The sequence below is a fragment of the Natator depressus genome, chromosome 2 (assembly GCF_965152275.1).
Source record: "Natator depressus isolate rNatDep1 chromosome 2, rNatDep2.hap1, whole genome shotgun sequence".
In the NCBI taxonomy this organism is placed as follows: Eukaryota; Metazoa; Chordata; order Testudines; family Cheloniidae; genus Natator; species Natator depressus.
The window spans coordinates 111740223-111757038 of NC_134235.1; the positions used below are offsets into that span (position 1 = coordinate 111740223).

The following is a 16816-nucleotide window of genomic DNA, read 5'->3' on the forward strand; positions in this document are numbered from 1 at the left end:
CAGAGGGGAAAAGTGAAAATTCTAGACAGCACTCATTTCATTTCACCTTCCACATTATCAAAAGTGTTGACTTCTCCTATCTCACGTTACAAATTTAGGTGTGAATCCTGCTTGCCTGGATCAGAATGGTGGTCCCATTTAAGTTAACCTCACTACTTGTGTGAACAAGGCAAGCAGGATCCAGCTGTCTGGACCCAATCCCGGGAGGCAGCAAGCATCCTCACTGTCTGCTGCTTTCTACTATGTTTTTCTAGGCATGAAGAGCAACTATATACTTTGCCTGACAGAATTTACATAAAGTGACAACAAAACATAATTTATTTTGCATTTATTCAGCACCTCAAAATACCTGGTCTGCCATGAGTCAGGCTCCTAGCTGTGCTGCAGTACAAATATAGTAAGTAAAAGTAAAGTCTCCATATGAGCGTGTGACTTCCGTAACATGCTGCATCAATCTGTCTCAAAATGGCAGCTTCACCAACAGCCTGCTGGAATTCTGAATCTGCAGTACGACCACCATATAAACAATTACACAGCTGTGTAAATCAATGGGAGTAGGAGCAGACCCTGTGTAAAGAAAACCAACAATGTGAAGGCCTGATGCTGAACACCTGCAACTCCTATTAACTGCTGTGGAGCTTGTTTGTGCTTAGTATCTTCCATCATCAGACAACAGAGCTTTCGCATTTGAACTCTTCCCGCAGTAGCGCCAAGACTGTACTGATATGAAAAAGTCACCGAAGCAGGTGGTAGTGCTGGATAAACATTTCTCCTGAAAGAGTCCCGAATGCAGGAAAGCACTTTAACTGCTTAAACCCTTGCCTATTCAGGAAAGCACTTCAGTATGTGCTTGACTTCTATGAGGCTTAGCAAATGCTTTCTGGGGTTGGGGTGAGAGTTCTTGTGAATTTCAGCCTGCAAGACTAAGGTGGAAAGAGAGAGTGGAAAGTGGGCTTCTGAATCTTCTGTCCTGTAGCCTCAGGCAGGGGCTCTCAAACTTCATTTTCCCGCAACCCCCTTACGACAACAAAAATTACTACACAACCCCAAGAGAGGGGACCAAATCTTGAGCCTGCTTGAGCTATGCCACCCCAGGTGTGAGGCCCAAGGCCTCAGCCCCAGGCAAGGGGCCTGTAACCTGATCCTCACCATGCAGGGCTTCAGCCTTAGGTAGTGGGCCTTGGACTTCAGCTTTGGCCCCAGCAAGTCTAAGCCAGTCCTGACACTGCCATTAAAATGGGCTCCTGACCCACAGGGTGAGAACCACTGGCCTAAGGCATTTAGGTTCCCTATTCTGAAGCAAAAAGTCCCATAGCAGGCATGGAAGCTTGGCTCTTACAGCCCCTGCATATGGGAAAGGAAATTATTCACAGAGGTTGGTTTTCTTCTCCTGCTAGCGCGTTCCTCGCTGGCTACTGCAGCCCATCACCTCCCACCATGGAAAAAACTAGGCAGCGTGAAACGGCAGCAACCTCCCAGGTAGCAAAACGCCCCCTGCAGCATGACAACAGGTTGCAGAGTGGTAGCCGCGTTAGCCCTTGCAAAGAGCAGCTGGCCCTCTCAGGGGTTGTAAATGAGTTGCCAAACAGCTGTAGCTACACGACGGTTGCACGCGCACACCAGCCCCTGCCCCGCGTGCCAGAACAGGCGTCGCGGCGCTGCCCGCGCGCACCGGGGCGGAGTTTGACGCTCCGCGAGCGCAGCGTCCTCGCCGCGCGCCACCCTGGCCATTGCTACCCGCAGCGAGCCCTGCCGGGTCACGTGGTCAGCGCCCGCGCCAGGGCCCGGCCACGGCGGTGCCGGCAGATGGGCGGGTTCCCTTCTCCTTGCCCCGCCCCCACGCGTCCCCCGCCGTCGCCTAGGAGACGAGTCCCACCCCGGCCGGGCTGGAGGAGCTCACTGCAGGGGCGCTACTGGCGGTTCGAGGTTGGGATGCGCCGCGCGCCAGAGGGGGCGGCCCCGGCCCCGGCGGCCAGGAGCGCAGCAGTGAGTGCGGGGTGGGGGCAGGGGGCGGGAGGAGTAGGAAGGGGGAGACGATGGGGGAAGGGCTGGGGGGACATGGGGTTGGGAGGGTTGATGGGGGGGGGCTAGAGGAGGGGCTGATGGGCGGGGGGGTAGCAGAGATGGGCATGTCACCAGATTGACTTGTTTTTTTGTCCCGGGGGGAGGTGGGTTGTGGGGCAAGCCAGAGGAGGAATTATTCCCCCCCCCCCAAAAAAAAATGCACGTGTCTCTGACTGTGCCGCCCTCCCCATGGTGCAGTTTGACTTTCGTGCTTTAAAAGAGAGGCGCTGCCTTTTGCTCACTTCCTGACGCAACCTTGAATCTCTCTCCTGTGGCTGTTTGGCTGAAGGGAGAGCCCATCACATGTCCGAGCAAGGCTTTAAATGCCTCGTCTGAAACAGGCACAGCCTCCCCAAAGGCAGAGACTATGAACACTCTTCCTGAAGTTAGTCTTACAATGAAGGCTGCTCCTTGCAGATGAATGAGAGACTTAAGAGTTCTGTTCGCTCTCTTGGCCAGCAGTCAGCTAATAAAGCTGCAGCAGTGTCTCAGTGTCGCAGCCATCTCCTGTAAAAGTAAACAATAAAGAAGTCAGTGCAAGGATAATTCCCCTGCCTCCTGCCCCCTCCGTCAGACTGCAGTCCTTCCTACCAGGCAAAACTTCTTCCAGTGCCAGCTGTTAAGGTCAGTGGGAATTTGGTTTGAGTAATGACTGTAGAATCTAAAAGGCATGATGATAATTTCTGCAAACCATCCTTGTATTGTTTATCAAGGGGCCTGATTCTCCACTTCCTTACTCTACTTTATCCCAGTAGAATTACTCCTGGTTTAGAGTATGTGAGAGGAGAATAGGGGCCGTGTTCTAATTCTGTTCCAATAAAGATACAACACACCGGTAGCCCAATCTGGCTCCCATTGGCTCCCGTAAGAGTAGGCCCAAGCCCTGATAATGTTATGATATGTATTAATGAGGACAGTCTGATTTTCATCTGTGAGATCTATTAATGAGGACAGTCTGATTTTCATCTGTGAGATCTAAGATAAAACTTCTCAGGAAATCTTGATTTTCACATCTTGAATAAATGAGAGTTGTGGCCTCTCTTTCAAGACAAGCGTGAGCTTAATTCTAAAGGGGAAAATGTATATTATCCTGACAGCCAACAATAAAAAATGAAAAAATGTACCAAACCTTTTCAAAAAGTAAATTAATCTCCTTATGATACATATATAAACAAATATTTACTATGGGCCAGAGTGTGAATCCTTTACGTATGTTGGTAAGGAGTTACTCTCATGAGTACTCCAATAGATGATTAAGGCTGTCAGAATTGCGCCCTAAATGCTCTATGTGTTCCCTTAGGAGATTGAACAGTTTGAATAAGGGGTTCACAGTCTGGCTCAAGAAATGTATGGACACATCTTAGAACTTGGTTACTATCTGTTTTAATCATATTGTATACTAACTACTCAGATGTCTTTAAGGGACATAGTCTGTTTTTAAAAATTTGTTTTATTTTTGTTTTTAAAAGTATCGCTACTATTTTATTAATAAAGCATTTTTAACAGAACAGGATCATTTAGGGCCTAGTCCTGCCAGCTTTATTCGTCTTGGGTAGTGACTTGCTCCATGAACAGTCCCATTGATTTCAGTAAATCAGTGTAAATAGGGTTGGCAAAATTGGGCTCTAAGTGTTTTATTTAGCTGCATGGAGGCTCCTTAGTGGATTGCATTTTCTAGTTTGTTTGTAATTTACTATATTTTAGGGTTTGGGTAGCTTGTCTCTTTTTGCATGCAACTGTTGAATCTGTTCCGTGGAAATGCATTATAAATGTGCTTCAGGGACTTTGGTGATTTGCTGTTTACCCATTGTATATTTTAAAATTACAAATAGACATTTTAAAATTAATTATGACATTACTGACTGTTACTATTGCTTAAATAACATAATAAGATGGTAATGCTACAAATGTGAAAATGTACTTTCAAAATTGCTCAGATTCTGCAAGCGTAGGCAAACTACTAGGGTCTTCCAAGCTATTGCACTTTGTCCTCCATTTGTCCTCTGTTTTAATCCTTCCTTAATCTTATGTGAAGAGATTATTGGCAGTGTGTCACTATGAATAAGAAACAATCTGTTGTTTACAGTAGGCTTTCTTCTTTCAGCTAAGTACTCACAGGTGATGCTCCTGAATGTGGTGGCGCATTTATTTCACAGAGCTGTGTAAGATTCAGGACATGAGGTTGTGCAGAAGAATGTGTAGGCCTTATCCTGTTCAGCTAACAGCAAAACTCCTATTGACTTCAGAAGGGTCAGGACAGAAACCTCTGTTGCTACCAAGGGCCTGATCCTGCATTTCTTATAGTCCTCATCTCTTGTTTTGGTTCTATAGGGGAGGCAGGATCGGGCTCTAAACTTGCAAAGATAGACATTTCCACAGGGGAAAGAATTAATTCTGCTCGGTTAGCATGTATAGCATTTATTTTTGTTTAGTACACATCTGACTTAGTAACAATAATTTAAAATGTTGGAGGTCAATTTAAGTAATAAATAGGGATTACTTGGGAAGTGGTCAGGAGAGAAGTGTGAACAAAGAGCAGGACTTAAAGATAGGTCTAGGTTTCCAAGTTTGGATCTAGATCAGGTGTTATACCAATAAATTAAAAACCAGCAGGATCTTATTAAAGGGAAAAAGGCAAAATACCACATTTATTGTGAATACAGAAAGAATCATAGTAAGCAGTTAATTACAGCTATAACATTCCATTCAATCTCATATTTATTCACACAGTCATTCATTCATACACACACACACACACACACACACAGGTTCTGCAAAGTTGTTATCATAGTTACCAGCCTTAGAGTTGCTCATGCCAAGCCACTGGCCAGGTGGCCTGGACATGAGGAGGGAGCAGGGCCTTGTCAGATGCTCATCTGATGCTCCTGGAAGTTGGTTTGCAGAATCAGACCCCAAAGTTCTCACTTTTTTAGAGTCTATTTTTATAGGAATTTCTTCCTATGCCAGTCTATGGGAATTGCTTCATCATGCTGTTGCTGAATCAATCAGCAGATAGCACATTCCTGACGGCTCCGTGCTGCTAGATGTTATCTTGTTCTTTGGTTCTCCCATTCTTGAGGCTGTTGGGTGGATTCCAGTCTGCCCTCCGGGGTCCTCTGGTTATTTCCACTTGACGCCTTCTTCAGCCGATGGACACTGGATTCTTAGGCTGGCACCTCCCTGATCATTCAGTTCTTATCCACACCAAGCATCCATCCACATCCATCCTCTATCTCTATTTTAATCACAGTTGTTAATACAACAAAAGGGCGGGGAGTCTCTGGGTGCTGTGTCTGTTGTTAGAGTATTGCTTTGAGTCTCTCTCTGTGAATTGCTTTGAGAACAGACTCTGTCTTAGAATGTACTAACGCAATTAGCAGCTTGCAAGTTTCACATACAGAGGGAGAGAAACAGTACCAAAAACCAAGAGACCTCTTAATTAGTAATACCCTGGAATTTAAACTATGGGGAATCAAACTCATTTGTGATTTTAATACAGAACTTCTTTAATATGATCCAACATAATCCCCCTTTTGACACTAAGATTTATAATCGTCAGTGTCACTTTCTATGTAGCCAATTCAAGAGAAGGTACTGTGAGGCAATTTGAGTTTGTGATTCCAATTCATGCCACATACATGATCCTAGTGATGTATCTTTACTACAAGGTTCTGGGGCAACAGGCAAGGTGAGGCACACCCACTTTTGAGGAGTCCATTCGGTACAACCTCTAGTGTCCAATAGCTTCCCTCCCTCCCCAGCCCACTGGCTCGAGGTCCAGGGTAGCCAGAAGGATCCCACGTGTAATATGGGGAGTGGGCTAACCTTCAATACCTTTGCCTCCAGGGACTGTTGGTGTGCAATTTTGACAACAATTTCTCCCATTAACAAGTCTGGTTTTACAATACTGGAAACATATTGCATCCATTCATATTGATAAGTGTCAAACAATGATCTCTTTCTTTGTTTTAACAAATGCATCAAACCCTTAATATTTCCCAATATGACCCAGAACATTTTGTGTTCCAAAGTAGCTCGTGCAAGTATCTGCATTTCAGTGCATCCCAGAGCTATGGCTGTGTAGTTTCCTATTTCTAATATTTTTTTTTTAAATGGATAAGCCATGTGGTGGTAGTAAGCCATTACTAAAGATTCCATTGGCCTTGTAGGTTACCCAGACCAATTTGGACCAAGTCTACATTGGCATGTACTTGTTTTTGTATCAGGCTGTCCTGTAGCTGGGACAGAAAGCTTAATTTATTTTTAAGTTCCTGCAGGTCTTCAGTATCTTTTTTTTTTTTTTTTTTTTTTTTTTTAAACACACAACAGTGCTAGCAACAAGACAAAACACAAGACAAAACATAGAACACAAAACACAATTTCTATTGTGACAGTAGATTCATGGTATTGGGTTACTTTTCAGCTGGCATCAGCTTTTCCTGATTTTTCTGAAAGACAAAAAGAACATGTTTCTACCCCTTTTTGGGGTGGCAGATTATTGCTTAAAATATTTCTTTTACAAATACCCTTGCTGATTGCAGGCAAAACAGAGGAATTGCCCCCGTATTTTCCTGTTTTTGTTCTATAGGCAGGCCAGGTTTCAATGGCTTTTATCTTTTAAGGGTTATGGGGAAATTATCCCACTGTTTAGTCATTAAATCCCTGAGTTTTCCTTCTTATACAGAAGACCAAGTTTATAATGTTTTTCCTGCTGTGTTAAGCTTTAAGTTTTATTTACAGGTAATAACTGAGAAGCATCATTACCATACGACCTTAAAGGGTTTTTCCAAAAATCATACACACTATATGTTGTTACAGGGATACTTATTATCATTAAATTTATTAAAATTATCTTGTTATCCCATGTCTTTTATTTAGACAATTTGTTTGCTGACCAGGTGTGTCCTTTATCTGCAGCTCCTTTGTGCTGCTAGTTCTTTCCTTCCTTTATCATTTAGGTAATTTGCATTTTCACAGACACTTCCTGCTTTTGGATTTAAAGCCATCAGCAGCTCAGAGACTCTATCTTAAAAGGGACACAATCAACTTTCACCAGAGTTTTGATTACTTTTAACTTCTGCTTCCAAACACACAGCAATCTGAAAAAGAAAACCCAACCTATTGTGGCTCCCTTTGGAGCCCTAATAGCATTTTAATTAAGTAGCATGGTACGTTTGCATTTCTTTTGCCCCTTCTACAATATACCCTGCGCATGTTCTGGGGCAAATGCACATTCCTTCCATAGTTTAACTTCTATAACATTATCCATATCAATTTTTACATAAGGTGTAACTATTTCTTTTTTTTTGCTTACAGAGTTTTCATGTACCTTTATCAAAGTGACAGTCTGATTACTCAGAGCCATTTTAAGACTCAGTGTTTCTAACATTGCTTCTTTTTGTTTTGTGCACCTCACCCCTGCTGTTGCTTCAGAGGGCCACTGTCTTTTTTAAATTTCGTATTTATTTATTTTTTTTCATCTGCTATTTTGTTACAAAATCAAACAAACAGACAAAAACCAACCAACCAAACAAAAATAATCCAATTTTTTTTCTATTCTCCAGATTTTGACTGCCCTGCTGCAGCCACAACTTAAAAACATTTTAAATTTTGTAAAGCATTGAGTTACCTTTTAAGGGTTAAATGCCAAATCCCAAAGCCAAACAGCACTAATTACCTGTGTCTAGCAAAAAGGTCTGTCAGTTTTGCAACTTTGAATTAAAGAGTCAAATGGATTTTTAGTGGCATTATTTAAAACAAAAACAAAACCAACTGGTCCTTAGAACTTTACATATTTACACACACACAGATAGATACATACACATTTTCTTTTCTTTAACATCCCTTCCACGTTGCTCTGTTTTTTTACATCTTACATTCCCTTTATACATTTGAGGCAGTTAAGTTCCAATAGAACCCCCTTATGTTCTTTTAGCAAATTTGACTAAATTGTCCAGTCAAATGATTTTAATCAGTTTCTTTTGCCTGGCTAATTTACAGACATTCCTTTGGAAAAGGGCCCATTTTTCCCTCAGAATGGCTGCAAAGAAACCAAGAATGCTCTTTCTCTAACACTTTTTTTTCCTTTTTAACATTTTCACAAAGTTTAGCTGCTTAATTCCCTCCAGCCTCTGCAGAGTTAACTTTTTTTTTTTTTTACTCTTTCTCTTTGTAATTATGCCTGGGGGTGCCATACATAGGACCTTCTCCCCCTTTACCTGCCTCCCTCCAGCCTCTGCAGAGTTAACTTTTTCACTCTTTTTGTATTCCTGGAGTGCCTCTTTCACTATTTTCAGCTGGCTTTGGGTATTTGTAGCCAGCACCTTCCAATTGTCTGCTCCCTTTTCCGTTTGTGCCTTTTCCTCTTTACATGAAGACAAGCGGAGGGAAGAATCCTTACATGCCTCCCACAACAACCAAATTGCTGCTGCATCTCTTTTGGCAGCACTAGAAGGTTTGTATATGAGGATATACTGAGCCAATCTATCCTCTAGGTCCGAAATAGTGCAGAGATCAGCTAGGGCTTGTTTAGTCCAAGGACTGTGCCCAAATTTTTGAAGGTTTTGTTTAAAAGGTGTAATTTCTTTAACAAAAGGTGAGGTTGGAGTTCCTTCTGACTCCATTCCTCCCTCTGGTACTGGCTTACCCTGTTTTCTTTTAAACATCTTAACATGGATATTTCAATCTCTTTGTCACTGCTGGTATTACTTAGCAAGTGACACAGCCTAGATTCTGAAATCATAGCTTAATCTATGCGTTTTTCCCCTGCTACCTTCCCGGAGGCCAGCAGGTCCCCTGCTACCTTCCCGGAGGCCAGCAGGTCTGGTTAACCTATTTCTCCCTGCTACCTTCTCGGAGGCCAGCCGGTCCGGTTAACCTGTTCTTCCCTGCTACCTTCTCGGAGGCCAGCAGGTCCCCTGCTACCTTCTCGGAGGCCAGCAGGTCTGGTTTAATCTGTTTTCCCTGCTACCTTCTCGGAGGCCAGCAGGTCTAGTTTAATCTGTTCTTCCCTGCTACCTTCTCGGAGGCCAGCAGGTCCCCTGCTACCTTCTCGGAGGCCAGCAGGTCTGGTTTAATCTGTTTTTCCTGCTACCTTCTCGGAGGCCAGCAGGTCCCCTGCTACCTTCTCGGAGGCCAGCAGGTCTGATTAACCTAATAGAAATGCCTAGCTCACTAGAGCTGGCGGTGTGCACACCAATATTTACAATAACTGAGGTTTTTTACCAATATTCCCCCTTTCGCAATTCTCCACCAAAATGTTATACCAATAAATTAAAAACCAGCAGGATCTTATTAAAGGGAAAAAGGCAAAATACCACATTTATTGTGAATACAGAAAGAATCATAGTAAGCAGTTAATTACAGCTATAACATTCCATTCAATCTCATATTTATTCACACAGTCATTCATTCATACACACACACACACACACACACACACAGGTTCTGCAAAGTTGTTATCATAGTTACCAGCCTTAGAGTTGCTCATGCCAAGCCACTGGCCAGGTGGCCTGGACATGAGGAGGGAGCAGGGCCTTGTCAGATGCTCATCTGATGCTCCTGGAAGTTGGTTTGCAGAATCAGACCCCAAAGTTCTCACTTTTTTAGAGTCTATTTTTATAGGAATTTCTTCCTATGCCAGTCTATGGGAATTGCTTCATCATGCTGTTGCTGAATCAATCAGCAGATAGCACATTCCTGACGGCTCCGTGCTGCTAGATGTTATCTTGTTCTTTGGTTCTCCCATTCTTGAGGCTGTTGGGTGGATTCCAGTCTGCCCTCCGGGGTCCTCTGGTTATTTCCACTTGACGCCTTCTTCAGCCGATGGACACTGGATTCTTAGGCTGGCACCTCCCTGATCATTCAGTTCTTATCCACACCAAGCATCCATCCACATCCATCCTCTATCTCTATTTTAATCACAGTTGTTAATACAACAAAAGGGCGGGGAGTCTCTGGGTGCTGTGTCTGTTGTTAGAGTATTGCTTTGAGTCTCTCTCTGTGAATTGCTTTGAGAACAGACTCTGTCTTAGAATGTACTAACGCAATTAGCAGCTTGCAAGTTTCACATACAGAGGGAGAGAAACAGTACCAAAAACCAAGAGACCTCTTAATTAGTAATACCCTGGAATTTAAACTATGGGGAATCAAACTCATTTGTGATTTTAATACAGAACTTCTTTAATATGATCCAACACAGGCTCCAAATTTTCCTAGAATTCAGGGTCCTCTTGTTTTCATTCAGTCTATTCTCGAGCTAGTGACCCATCATGAAGTTCAGATACACATATAAAGTTTCTGCATTTTCAGACCTGGGGTTACGGTTCAAATTTATTGTTAGTAGGGAGATTATATATAAACCCACTTCCTTTGGGTATGGTATACAGAGGTGTCAACATACTGCGTTAATATCAGTCTAGTTGTATGAGAATGATTGTCCACTTAGTGTGATAGGCTAATGAAGGAACTCGTAAAGGGGAATCACCAACTTGAAAACTAATCAACTAAAGGGAATTAAAAGTATTTTCAAATATTAAACCAGTCTCTGGATTCCCCTGCCAATATTCATGGGGTTTTTTATTATTAGAGCTGTGTGAATAACTGATCTTTTTGGTTCACTGGCAGTTCTGAATAAAATTGAAAACATTATATATATAAAAAAATACACACACAAAACTGGCTTATCAGGATCATTTAACAGTATATAGACGTGTGTATGCGATTTTTCAAAGCTGACTAAGTGACTTGGACACCAAATCCTATTAAAATTAATCTCATTCTATATTTGTTATATATGCATATTAATATATATTTTATATAGTTTCTTATGCTTTACATGCTGTCTTTTAAAGTGCAAATAACCATGCTTTCAGAGGGCTTTCTAAAATAAATCTTTGTATTTTTTAATAGCTATTTTTAAAGGATAAATAAAACTAAGCAATAAGACGAGTCTACCATGAGTAGGCCCATTGAAGTTAATATGTGTAAGGGTTTGCAGGATTGGGGCCTAAAATAGCAAACTTTAGATGGCATTATAAGGCAGCAGGTTGAAGATTGGGAGTCTAATTTTTTTTGCCTATTTAAAATTTCCACAATAATTTACTTCCAAATCTGCTGGGTAGTGTTGCTGTGCACTATTAAACAATTATTTCATTTCACCATAGAGGTGGCTGCATTTCAATGAGGGGCAAAATGATTACTTTATACTCTTTGTGGCCAAACTGGTGGAGGGTCAGTGCACAGGGAATAAGCAGAGTGGGTCATCTGCTACTGGCATCATGACAGCCAGTGCACGATTCCTCACTGATGCCAGAGGCACCACTGAATGGTGGGACAAGTTGCTGCTTTTATAAGGAGGCTGTTTCAAGCAAGCACATCCTGCAGACAGGAGTATGTGCTAGCCAGCTGCAGGGTTGGACATGTCTCCTAAACAGCAGAATACACCTACACTGGGATATCATGTTCATGCTGGATTGTTAGCTCCTGGTGCTCTCGGTGTTATGGGGAGAATTCTCACACCTTACAGGAAAAGCCACATGGATGTAGCAAGTTGCTTGATGCTTGTAGCACATATTCAGTTTAGATCTGCATCTTTATTCCATATGGCAAAAAAACCCTGGCCATTCTGACATGTTCCATTATACAGCGAAAACATAAATATAAGATTTTTTATTCATGTTAGATATGAGTATTCTATTGTATTTTTCCTAGAATACATTAATGTTAAAATTCACCTTTTTCACCCCCCCCCCTTTTTTTGTTTGTTTGTTTGTTTGTTAAAGATGTATGTAAGAATGGCTGCATTATTCCCTTCCTTGTTACTTTATTTCTGGATCTCAAAGTGGCTATAATCCTGAGGAAGAAGACCAAATATCTTAATAAATTATGACAAACAATCCACTCATATAACATCATCATTCTGGAAAAAAAAAATTTGTCTTAAAAAAAATTGAGTGTAGAAGTCCTCTAATAAAAGGAGACATTTAAAGTTTTCAAGGCTTTCAGCAATCCAGGTCTTACAAAATGAACCGTTACACAACCATGAAACAACTTGGTGACGGCACCTATGGCAGTGTACTCATGGGAAAGAGCAATGAGTCAGGCGAGCTTGTGGCTATCAAAAGGTATGTGATATTGAGTAAACGTACTCTTAAATAGTTAAGATTGTAACTCTTTTATACTATGCTATTTATGTACAAAAAAAAATTAAGACAATTTTTCAAGTAAACTAAGATCTTAAAAAACAAAGATTGCGTGTTCTTTTAGATGTCTGATTTGATGACCTTGGACCACATTCTCAACTGGTGTAAAACACTGTGGTTCCATGGAAGTCAATTGAGTTACACCAGCCAAGGATATGGCCCCTGAACAAAACCAGAATGTGATTTAAAAATCAATCATTGGTGTTTTTTCTCCTGAAGTAACTTTAGAAGAAAGTAATAAGTGTGATCTTTCACCCAATAAAAGTCAAAGGGCAGAATTTGGCCTACAGCTGATAATTTAGGAAAAGCTGCTGGATCAGTGGTTATATTTGTTACAGTTATACCCTAATGCCCTGAATATCCTAGTAACTAATTTTTTGCCTATGTTGCATGTCAGAAATTTAAAGGTGACTGCAATATGCTTTTTGATACTCTGTGAGATACTTTAAAATGCTCACCAAATTTTTCTCATGTTTACATATTGAATTCCCATGATAGCTGTGTTCCTCTGGGAAAAACTGAACTGTTTGCTTCAAGAGTGGGACTTGCGAGAGGTGTGGGTGAAAGAACTTTCTTGACAACTGACCTGTGACTGTGGAATAGCCACAAGCCTCCAGATTCAAATGGAAACTATGCTTCTTACACATGGTCTTCCAACAATAAATATGTTAACTACTATAAAAACAGATATATTCCCTCTTAACTGGCAGATGGAGAGAAAGAAACAAAGGTCCTTATGCATGCTTTAGCATTTGTAAGTAAGTTACTGTAATGATGAGCAATGTATAAGTACCTAGTTAAGTAAGTAAATAGGTAAGGTGACAGTTTGGTTTTAAATCTCTTCTTAAAACCATTAGCTCCTGGGCACTCCTAAATCCTTAAATTCTTATGATGAGGTTCAGGCCCTATCCATTTTGTTTTGTGCAGAAGGGCATAAAATAGGTCTACAAAAACAAACTTATTGTGACCCAGACGTGATCCCATATAGAGCTTTTGGGGCAAATTATTCCTGTCAGGGGAGGGGAGTTTGGTTTCTAACCTCTAAGACTGAGCAATCTTTGCTAGATGTAGGGCAGTTGGTCCAGGGAGCATATGAGAACAGTTACTATTCCCACTGACCCTAGGTTCTGCCTCAGTGTGGCTCCTCCATGGGTTTCAGCTGCAGAGGAATACCCCAGACCATGTTGTAACACTTTTGTGTCCTGATTGACTACTACTTTGCCCATATACACGTAAAAAGAAATTACCTTACTCTGGCCCATCGTAGAATGAGAAGTCTCTCTGTTCCTAAGGGTTTAAATTTGTTGTGCAAGAATGAGGTCTGACTCCATTAAATTTAATTTTGCTTTCACTACTTGTACTTTAGAAATGGTAGAACAGATGCATTTCATGTCTCATTAGATGATGTAGTAGATTACTGTAAGCAATATATTCCTGCCTGTTTGCTTTGCTACACAATCCACTCTAACATAGCTGCTTGTCATCAGGGAATCTAAATAATAAATGTAACTTTAAAGTTTTCTTGGATCTTCTGACAAAGATCAACACCAAAGCAATTCTGTTTCTAAAGGAAGAAACCCATTGTGGGCCCATGTGAGCAGGTGTCTTTCCCAACCTGCTTTAATACAGCCCTCATACTGGAGAGTTCCACTCTCTTCCTTCCCTCCCTTGGAATTTGGCTTTGTTTTCAAAGGCTTAGTAACTGTATGCAAGCAAACAATTCGCATTTTGATATGGCTAAATGTAAAGGTATACATCTAGGAACAAAGAATGTAGGCTGTACCAATAGGATGGGAGACTCTCTCCTGGGAAGCAGTGTCTGTGGAAAAAAAATGGGGGTTGTGGTGGATAATCAGCTGAACATGAGTTCCTGGTGTGCTGCTGTGTCCAAAAGAGCTAATGTGATCCTTAGATGCATAAACAGGGGAATCTCAAGTTGGAGTAGGAAGGTTATTTTATCTCTGTATTTGGCGCTGGTGCACCTGCTGCTGGAATACTGTGTCCATTTCTGGTGTCTGCAGTTCAAGAAGGTTGTTGATAAATTGGAGTGGGCTCAAAGAAGAGCCATGAAAATGATTAAAGGATTAGAAAACATGACATAGTGATTGAGCTCTTTGAATCAATCTATTTAGCTTAACAAAGAGAAGATTGAGTGACTTGATTAGTCTTTAAGAACCGACATGGGGAACAAATATTTAGTAATAGACTCTGCAGTCTAACAAAGGAAGGTATAACACAATCCAATGCTTGGAAGTTGAAGCTAGACAAATTCAGATTGTAAGTAAGGCATACATTTTTAATAGTGAGAGTAATTAACCATTGGATCAGTTTACCTAGGGTTGTGGTGGATTTTCCATCACTGGCAATTTTAAAATCAAGATTGGATGTGTTTCTAAAAGATCTGTCCCAGGAATTATTTTGGGGAAGTTCTATGGCCTGTGTTAAAGGGGGTCAGACTAGATGATTGCAATGATCCCTTCTGGCCTTAGAATCTATGAATAAGTCACTGAGAGCTTGACTTCAGGAAGAGCAAAATAAAGCCTGATGTTTGGATTCTAGCGGGGTTAGGCTGTACATAACTTTCAGCAACCTGAGTTTGTAGTCAGGCTCCCCTGCGGGCTTGTACTCAGGCAGCTAGCCCATGCTGAAGTCAGTGTCACCATGTCTGTACACCACTGTTGTTATGTATGCTAGCTAGATTGTCACTACCATGGTACAATAGCACTTTCACTTGCAGTGTAAACATACCCAAGTGACCTCCCCTAGTTCAAATTCCTAGGCCAATGTCTTATCCTCTGGGTCATGCTGACTCCGACAGGATTAAGGACATAGTTCAGATTACATAGGTGGGGTAAAATGCTTGCTGATATTTATAGAACTCTTGGGGATACCTTGGTCTATGTGGCTAACTACCTTCTAAAAACTGTGTAGTGGTTACATATCATACATTACGTTAAACTGTGGCAAACCTAAAAACAATACAATTCAACTTTAGTAAATATTAATAAAATTATTAAATCAAGTATATTTGAAACATATTGAAAATAGAATTTGATTGTTATGCTGCTGAAAAGTGACACATTCCTGATCTTTCTTGGTTCTAAGAAAATTTTGTTTGTATGTATTGTTCATTTAGAATACACTGTATTTTCTGGATTTTATTTCAGGATGAAAAGAAAGTTCTATTCTTGGGATGAATGTATGAATTTGAGAGAAGTCAAGGTAAAACTGAGAGCATAATGTTTTTTAATGTATACTGAATGTTGTGTCTTTGCCTTCTTGTTTAAGTTTATACCTTAGTTAGTCCTAAATATAAAACCAGATTATTAAGGAGTGAGAGGGAAAGTTTAATCTCCTACCTGACATTTTGTATTTGAAGTTTTTACATCCAACAGTGTAACATATTATTTTAAATTAAACAGTATATGAAGCAGTGTAGTAAACTGATTAATGGTGGAGCTGAAAAATTCTGTATCTTGTGATTTGTGATATTTATATGATATGGAAGGATCTTCCATGTGCTGTTTTCATCCAAGTCCTATTAATTTATCTTGCATGCATGGGTTGTAGTCATGATTTTGATATCAACCTTAAAATATCCATTTACTGTAAGTTTTCTGTTGATTGGCCTTGTCTTTTTTACATGCAAATTATGGATAACTGAGTGCCTGGTTGAAAAATATTGGATTTATGCATGCAAATACAGTAGTTTCACTTGCACAAACTGGATACTCTAAAAATTTGCCCCTGAAGCTTTATTCTTTCATAAACGTAATACTGTTGTGGAGGAATGCAAATAGGTATTCAGAAGAAGTACAGAAAAATAGACAAGATACACTGCATTTGTCCAAGAACTATTTCTAATGTAGAATTAACAAAACTTTAGGCATTGCTCTATTTTAGCTCTGTTGAATAACCAAAATTACTGTCATAATTTTAACACACATGTTGCTGTATTGCAGTCTCTTAAGAAACTGAATCATGCCAATGTGATAAAACTGAAAGAAGTTATCAGAGAAAATGACCACCTTTATTTTGTGTTTGAGTATATGAAGGAAAATCTCTATCAGTTAATGAAGGACAGGTATGTTTCATTTGTAAAACGTTCAGTGGAATCTGGTGTTTGCACTTTTTTTAATGAGTTCTATTGATATCTTGAGCAATGTGTTAAAATTTCTGTTTTAAGATTCATTCCATACTTAGTAGATTCAAATTAATAAAAGCTTGATTGTACATTCTGTCCTTAATGTCAGCCCCACTGAGGTCAACGGAAGTTATGCCTATGTATCTGAGGACAAATTATGAATTGTTCAGCTTCCAGTATAGCGGGAATAATGCAACCCGATAAGAATTCTGAGATAATCACATGCCTTGGGTGTATAGTAGCCATGCAGGAATTTGTGAAAGCAATTTTCTTAAGCCCTTTAATGTATGAATCTCAGTGGTGGGCAACCTGTGGCCCATGGGCTACAAGCAGCCCATCAGGATAATCCACTGGCGAGCTGCGAGACAGTTTGTTTACACTGACCATCCGCAGGCACGGCTGCTTG

At 40.7% G+C, this 16816-nt stretch overlaps 1 protein-coding gene across 3 annotated transcripts in view; it reads left to right on the plus strand.

Moving 5' to 3' along the window:
* The first annotated feature begins 1850 nt into the window (after nt 1-1850).
* The window catches only part of MAK (male germ cell associated kinase), a 63465-nt gene continuing 48499 nt past the window's right edge, over nt 1851-16816 (plus strand). Inside the window, exons 1-5 of one of the 3 annotated variants that reach the window (XM_074944888.1) lie at nt 1851-1986; nt 2524-2688; nt 11847-12188; nt 15434-15488; nt 16229-16350. In XM_074944888.1, the coding sequence (XP_074800989.1) occupies nt 12088-12188; nt 15434-15488; nt 16229-16350 (278 nt within the window). In that variant the 5' untranslated portion in view covers nt 1851-1986; nt 2524-2688; nt 11847-12087. The remainder of the gene's footprint in view (nt 1987-2523; nt 2689-11846; nt 12189-15433; nt 15489-16228; nt 16351-16816) is intronic. The other 2 variants (XM_074944887.1, XM_074944890.1) reach the window with 2 other exon arrangements.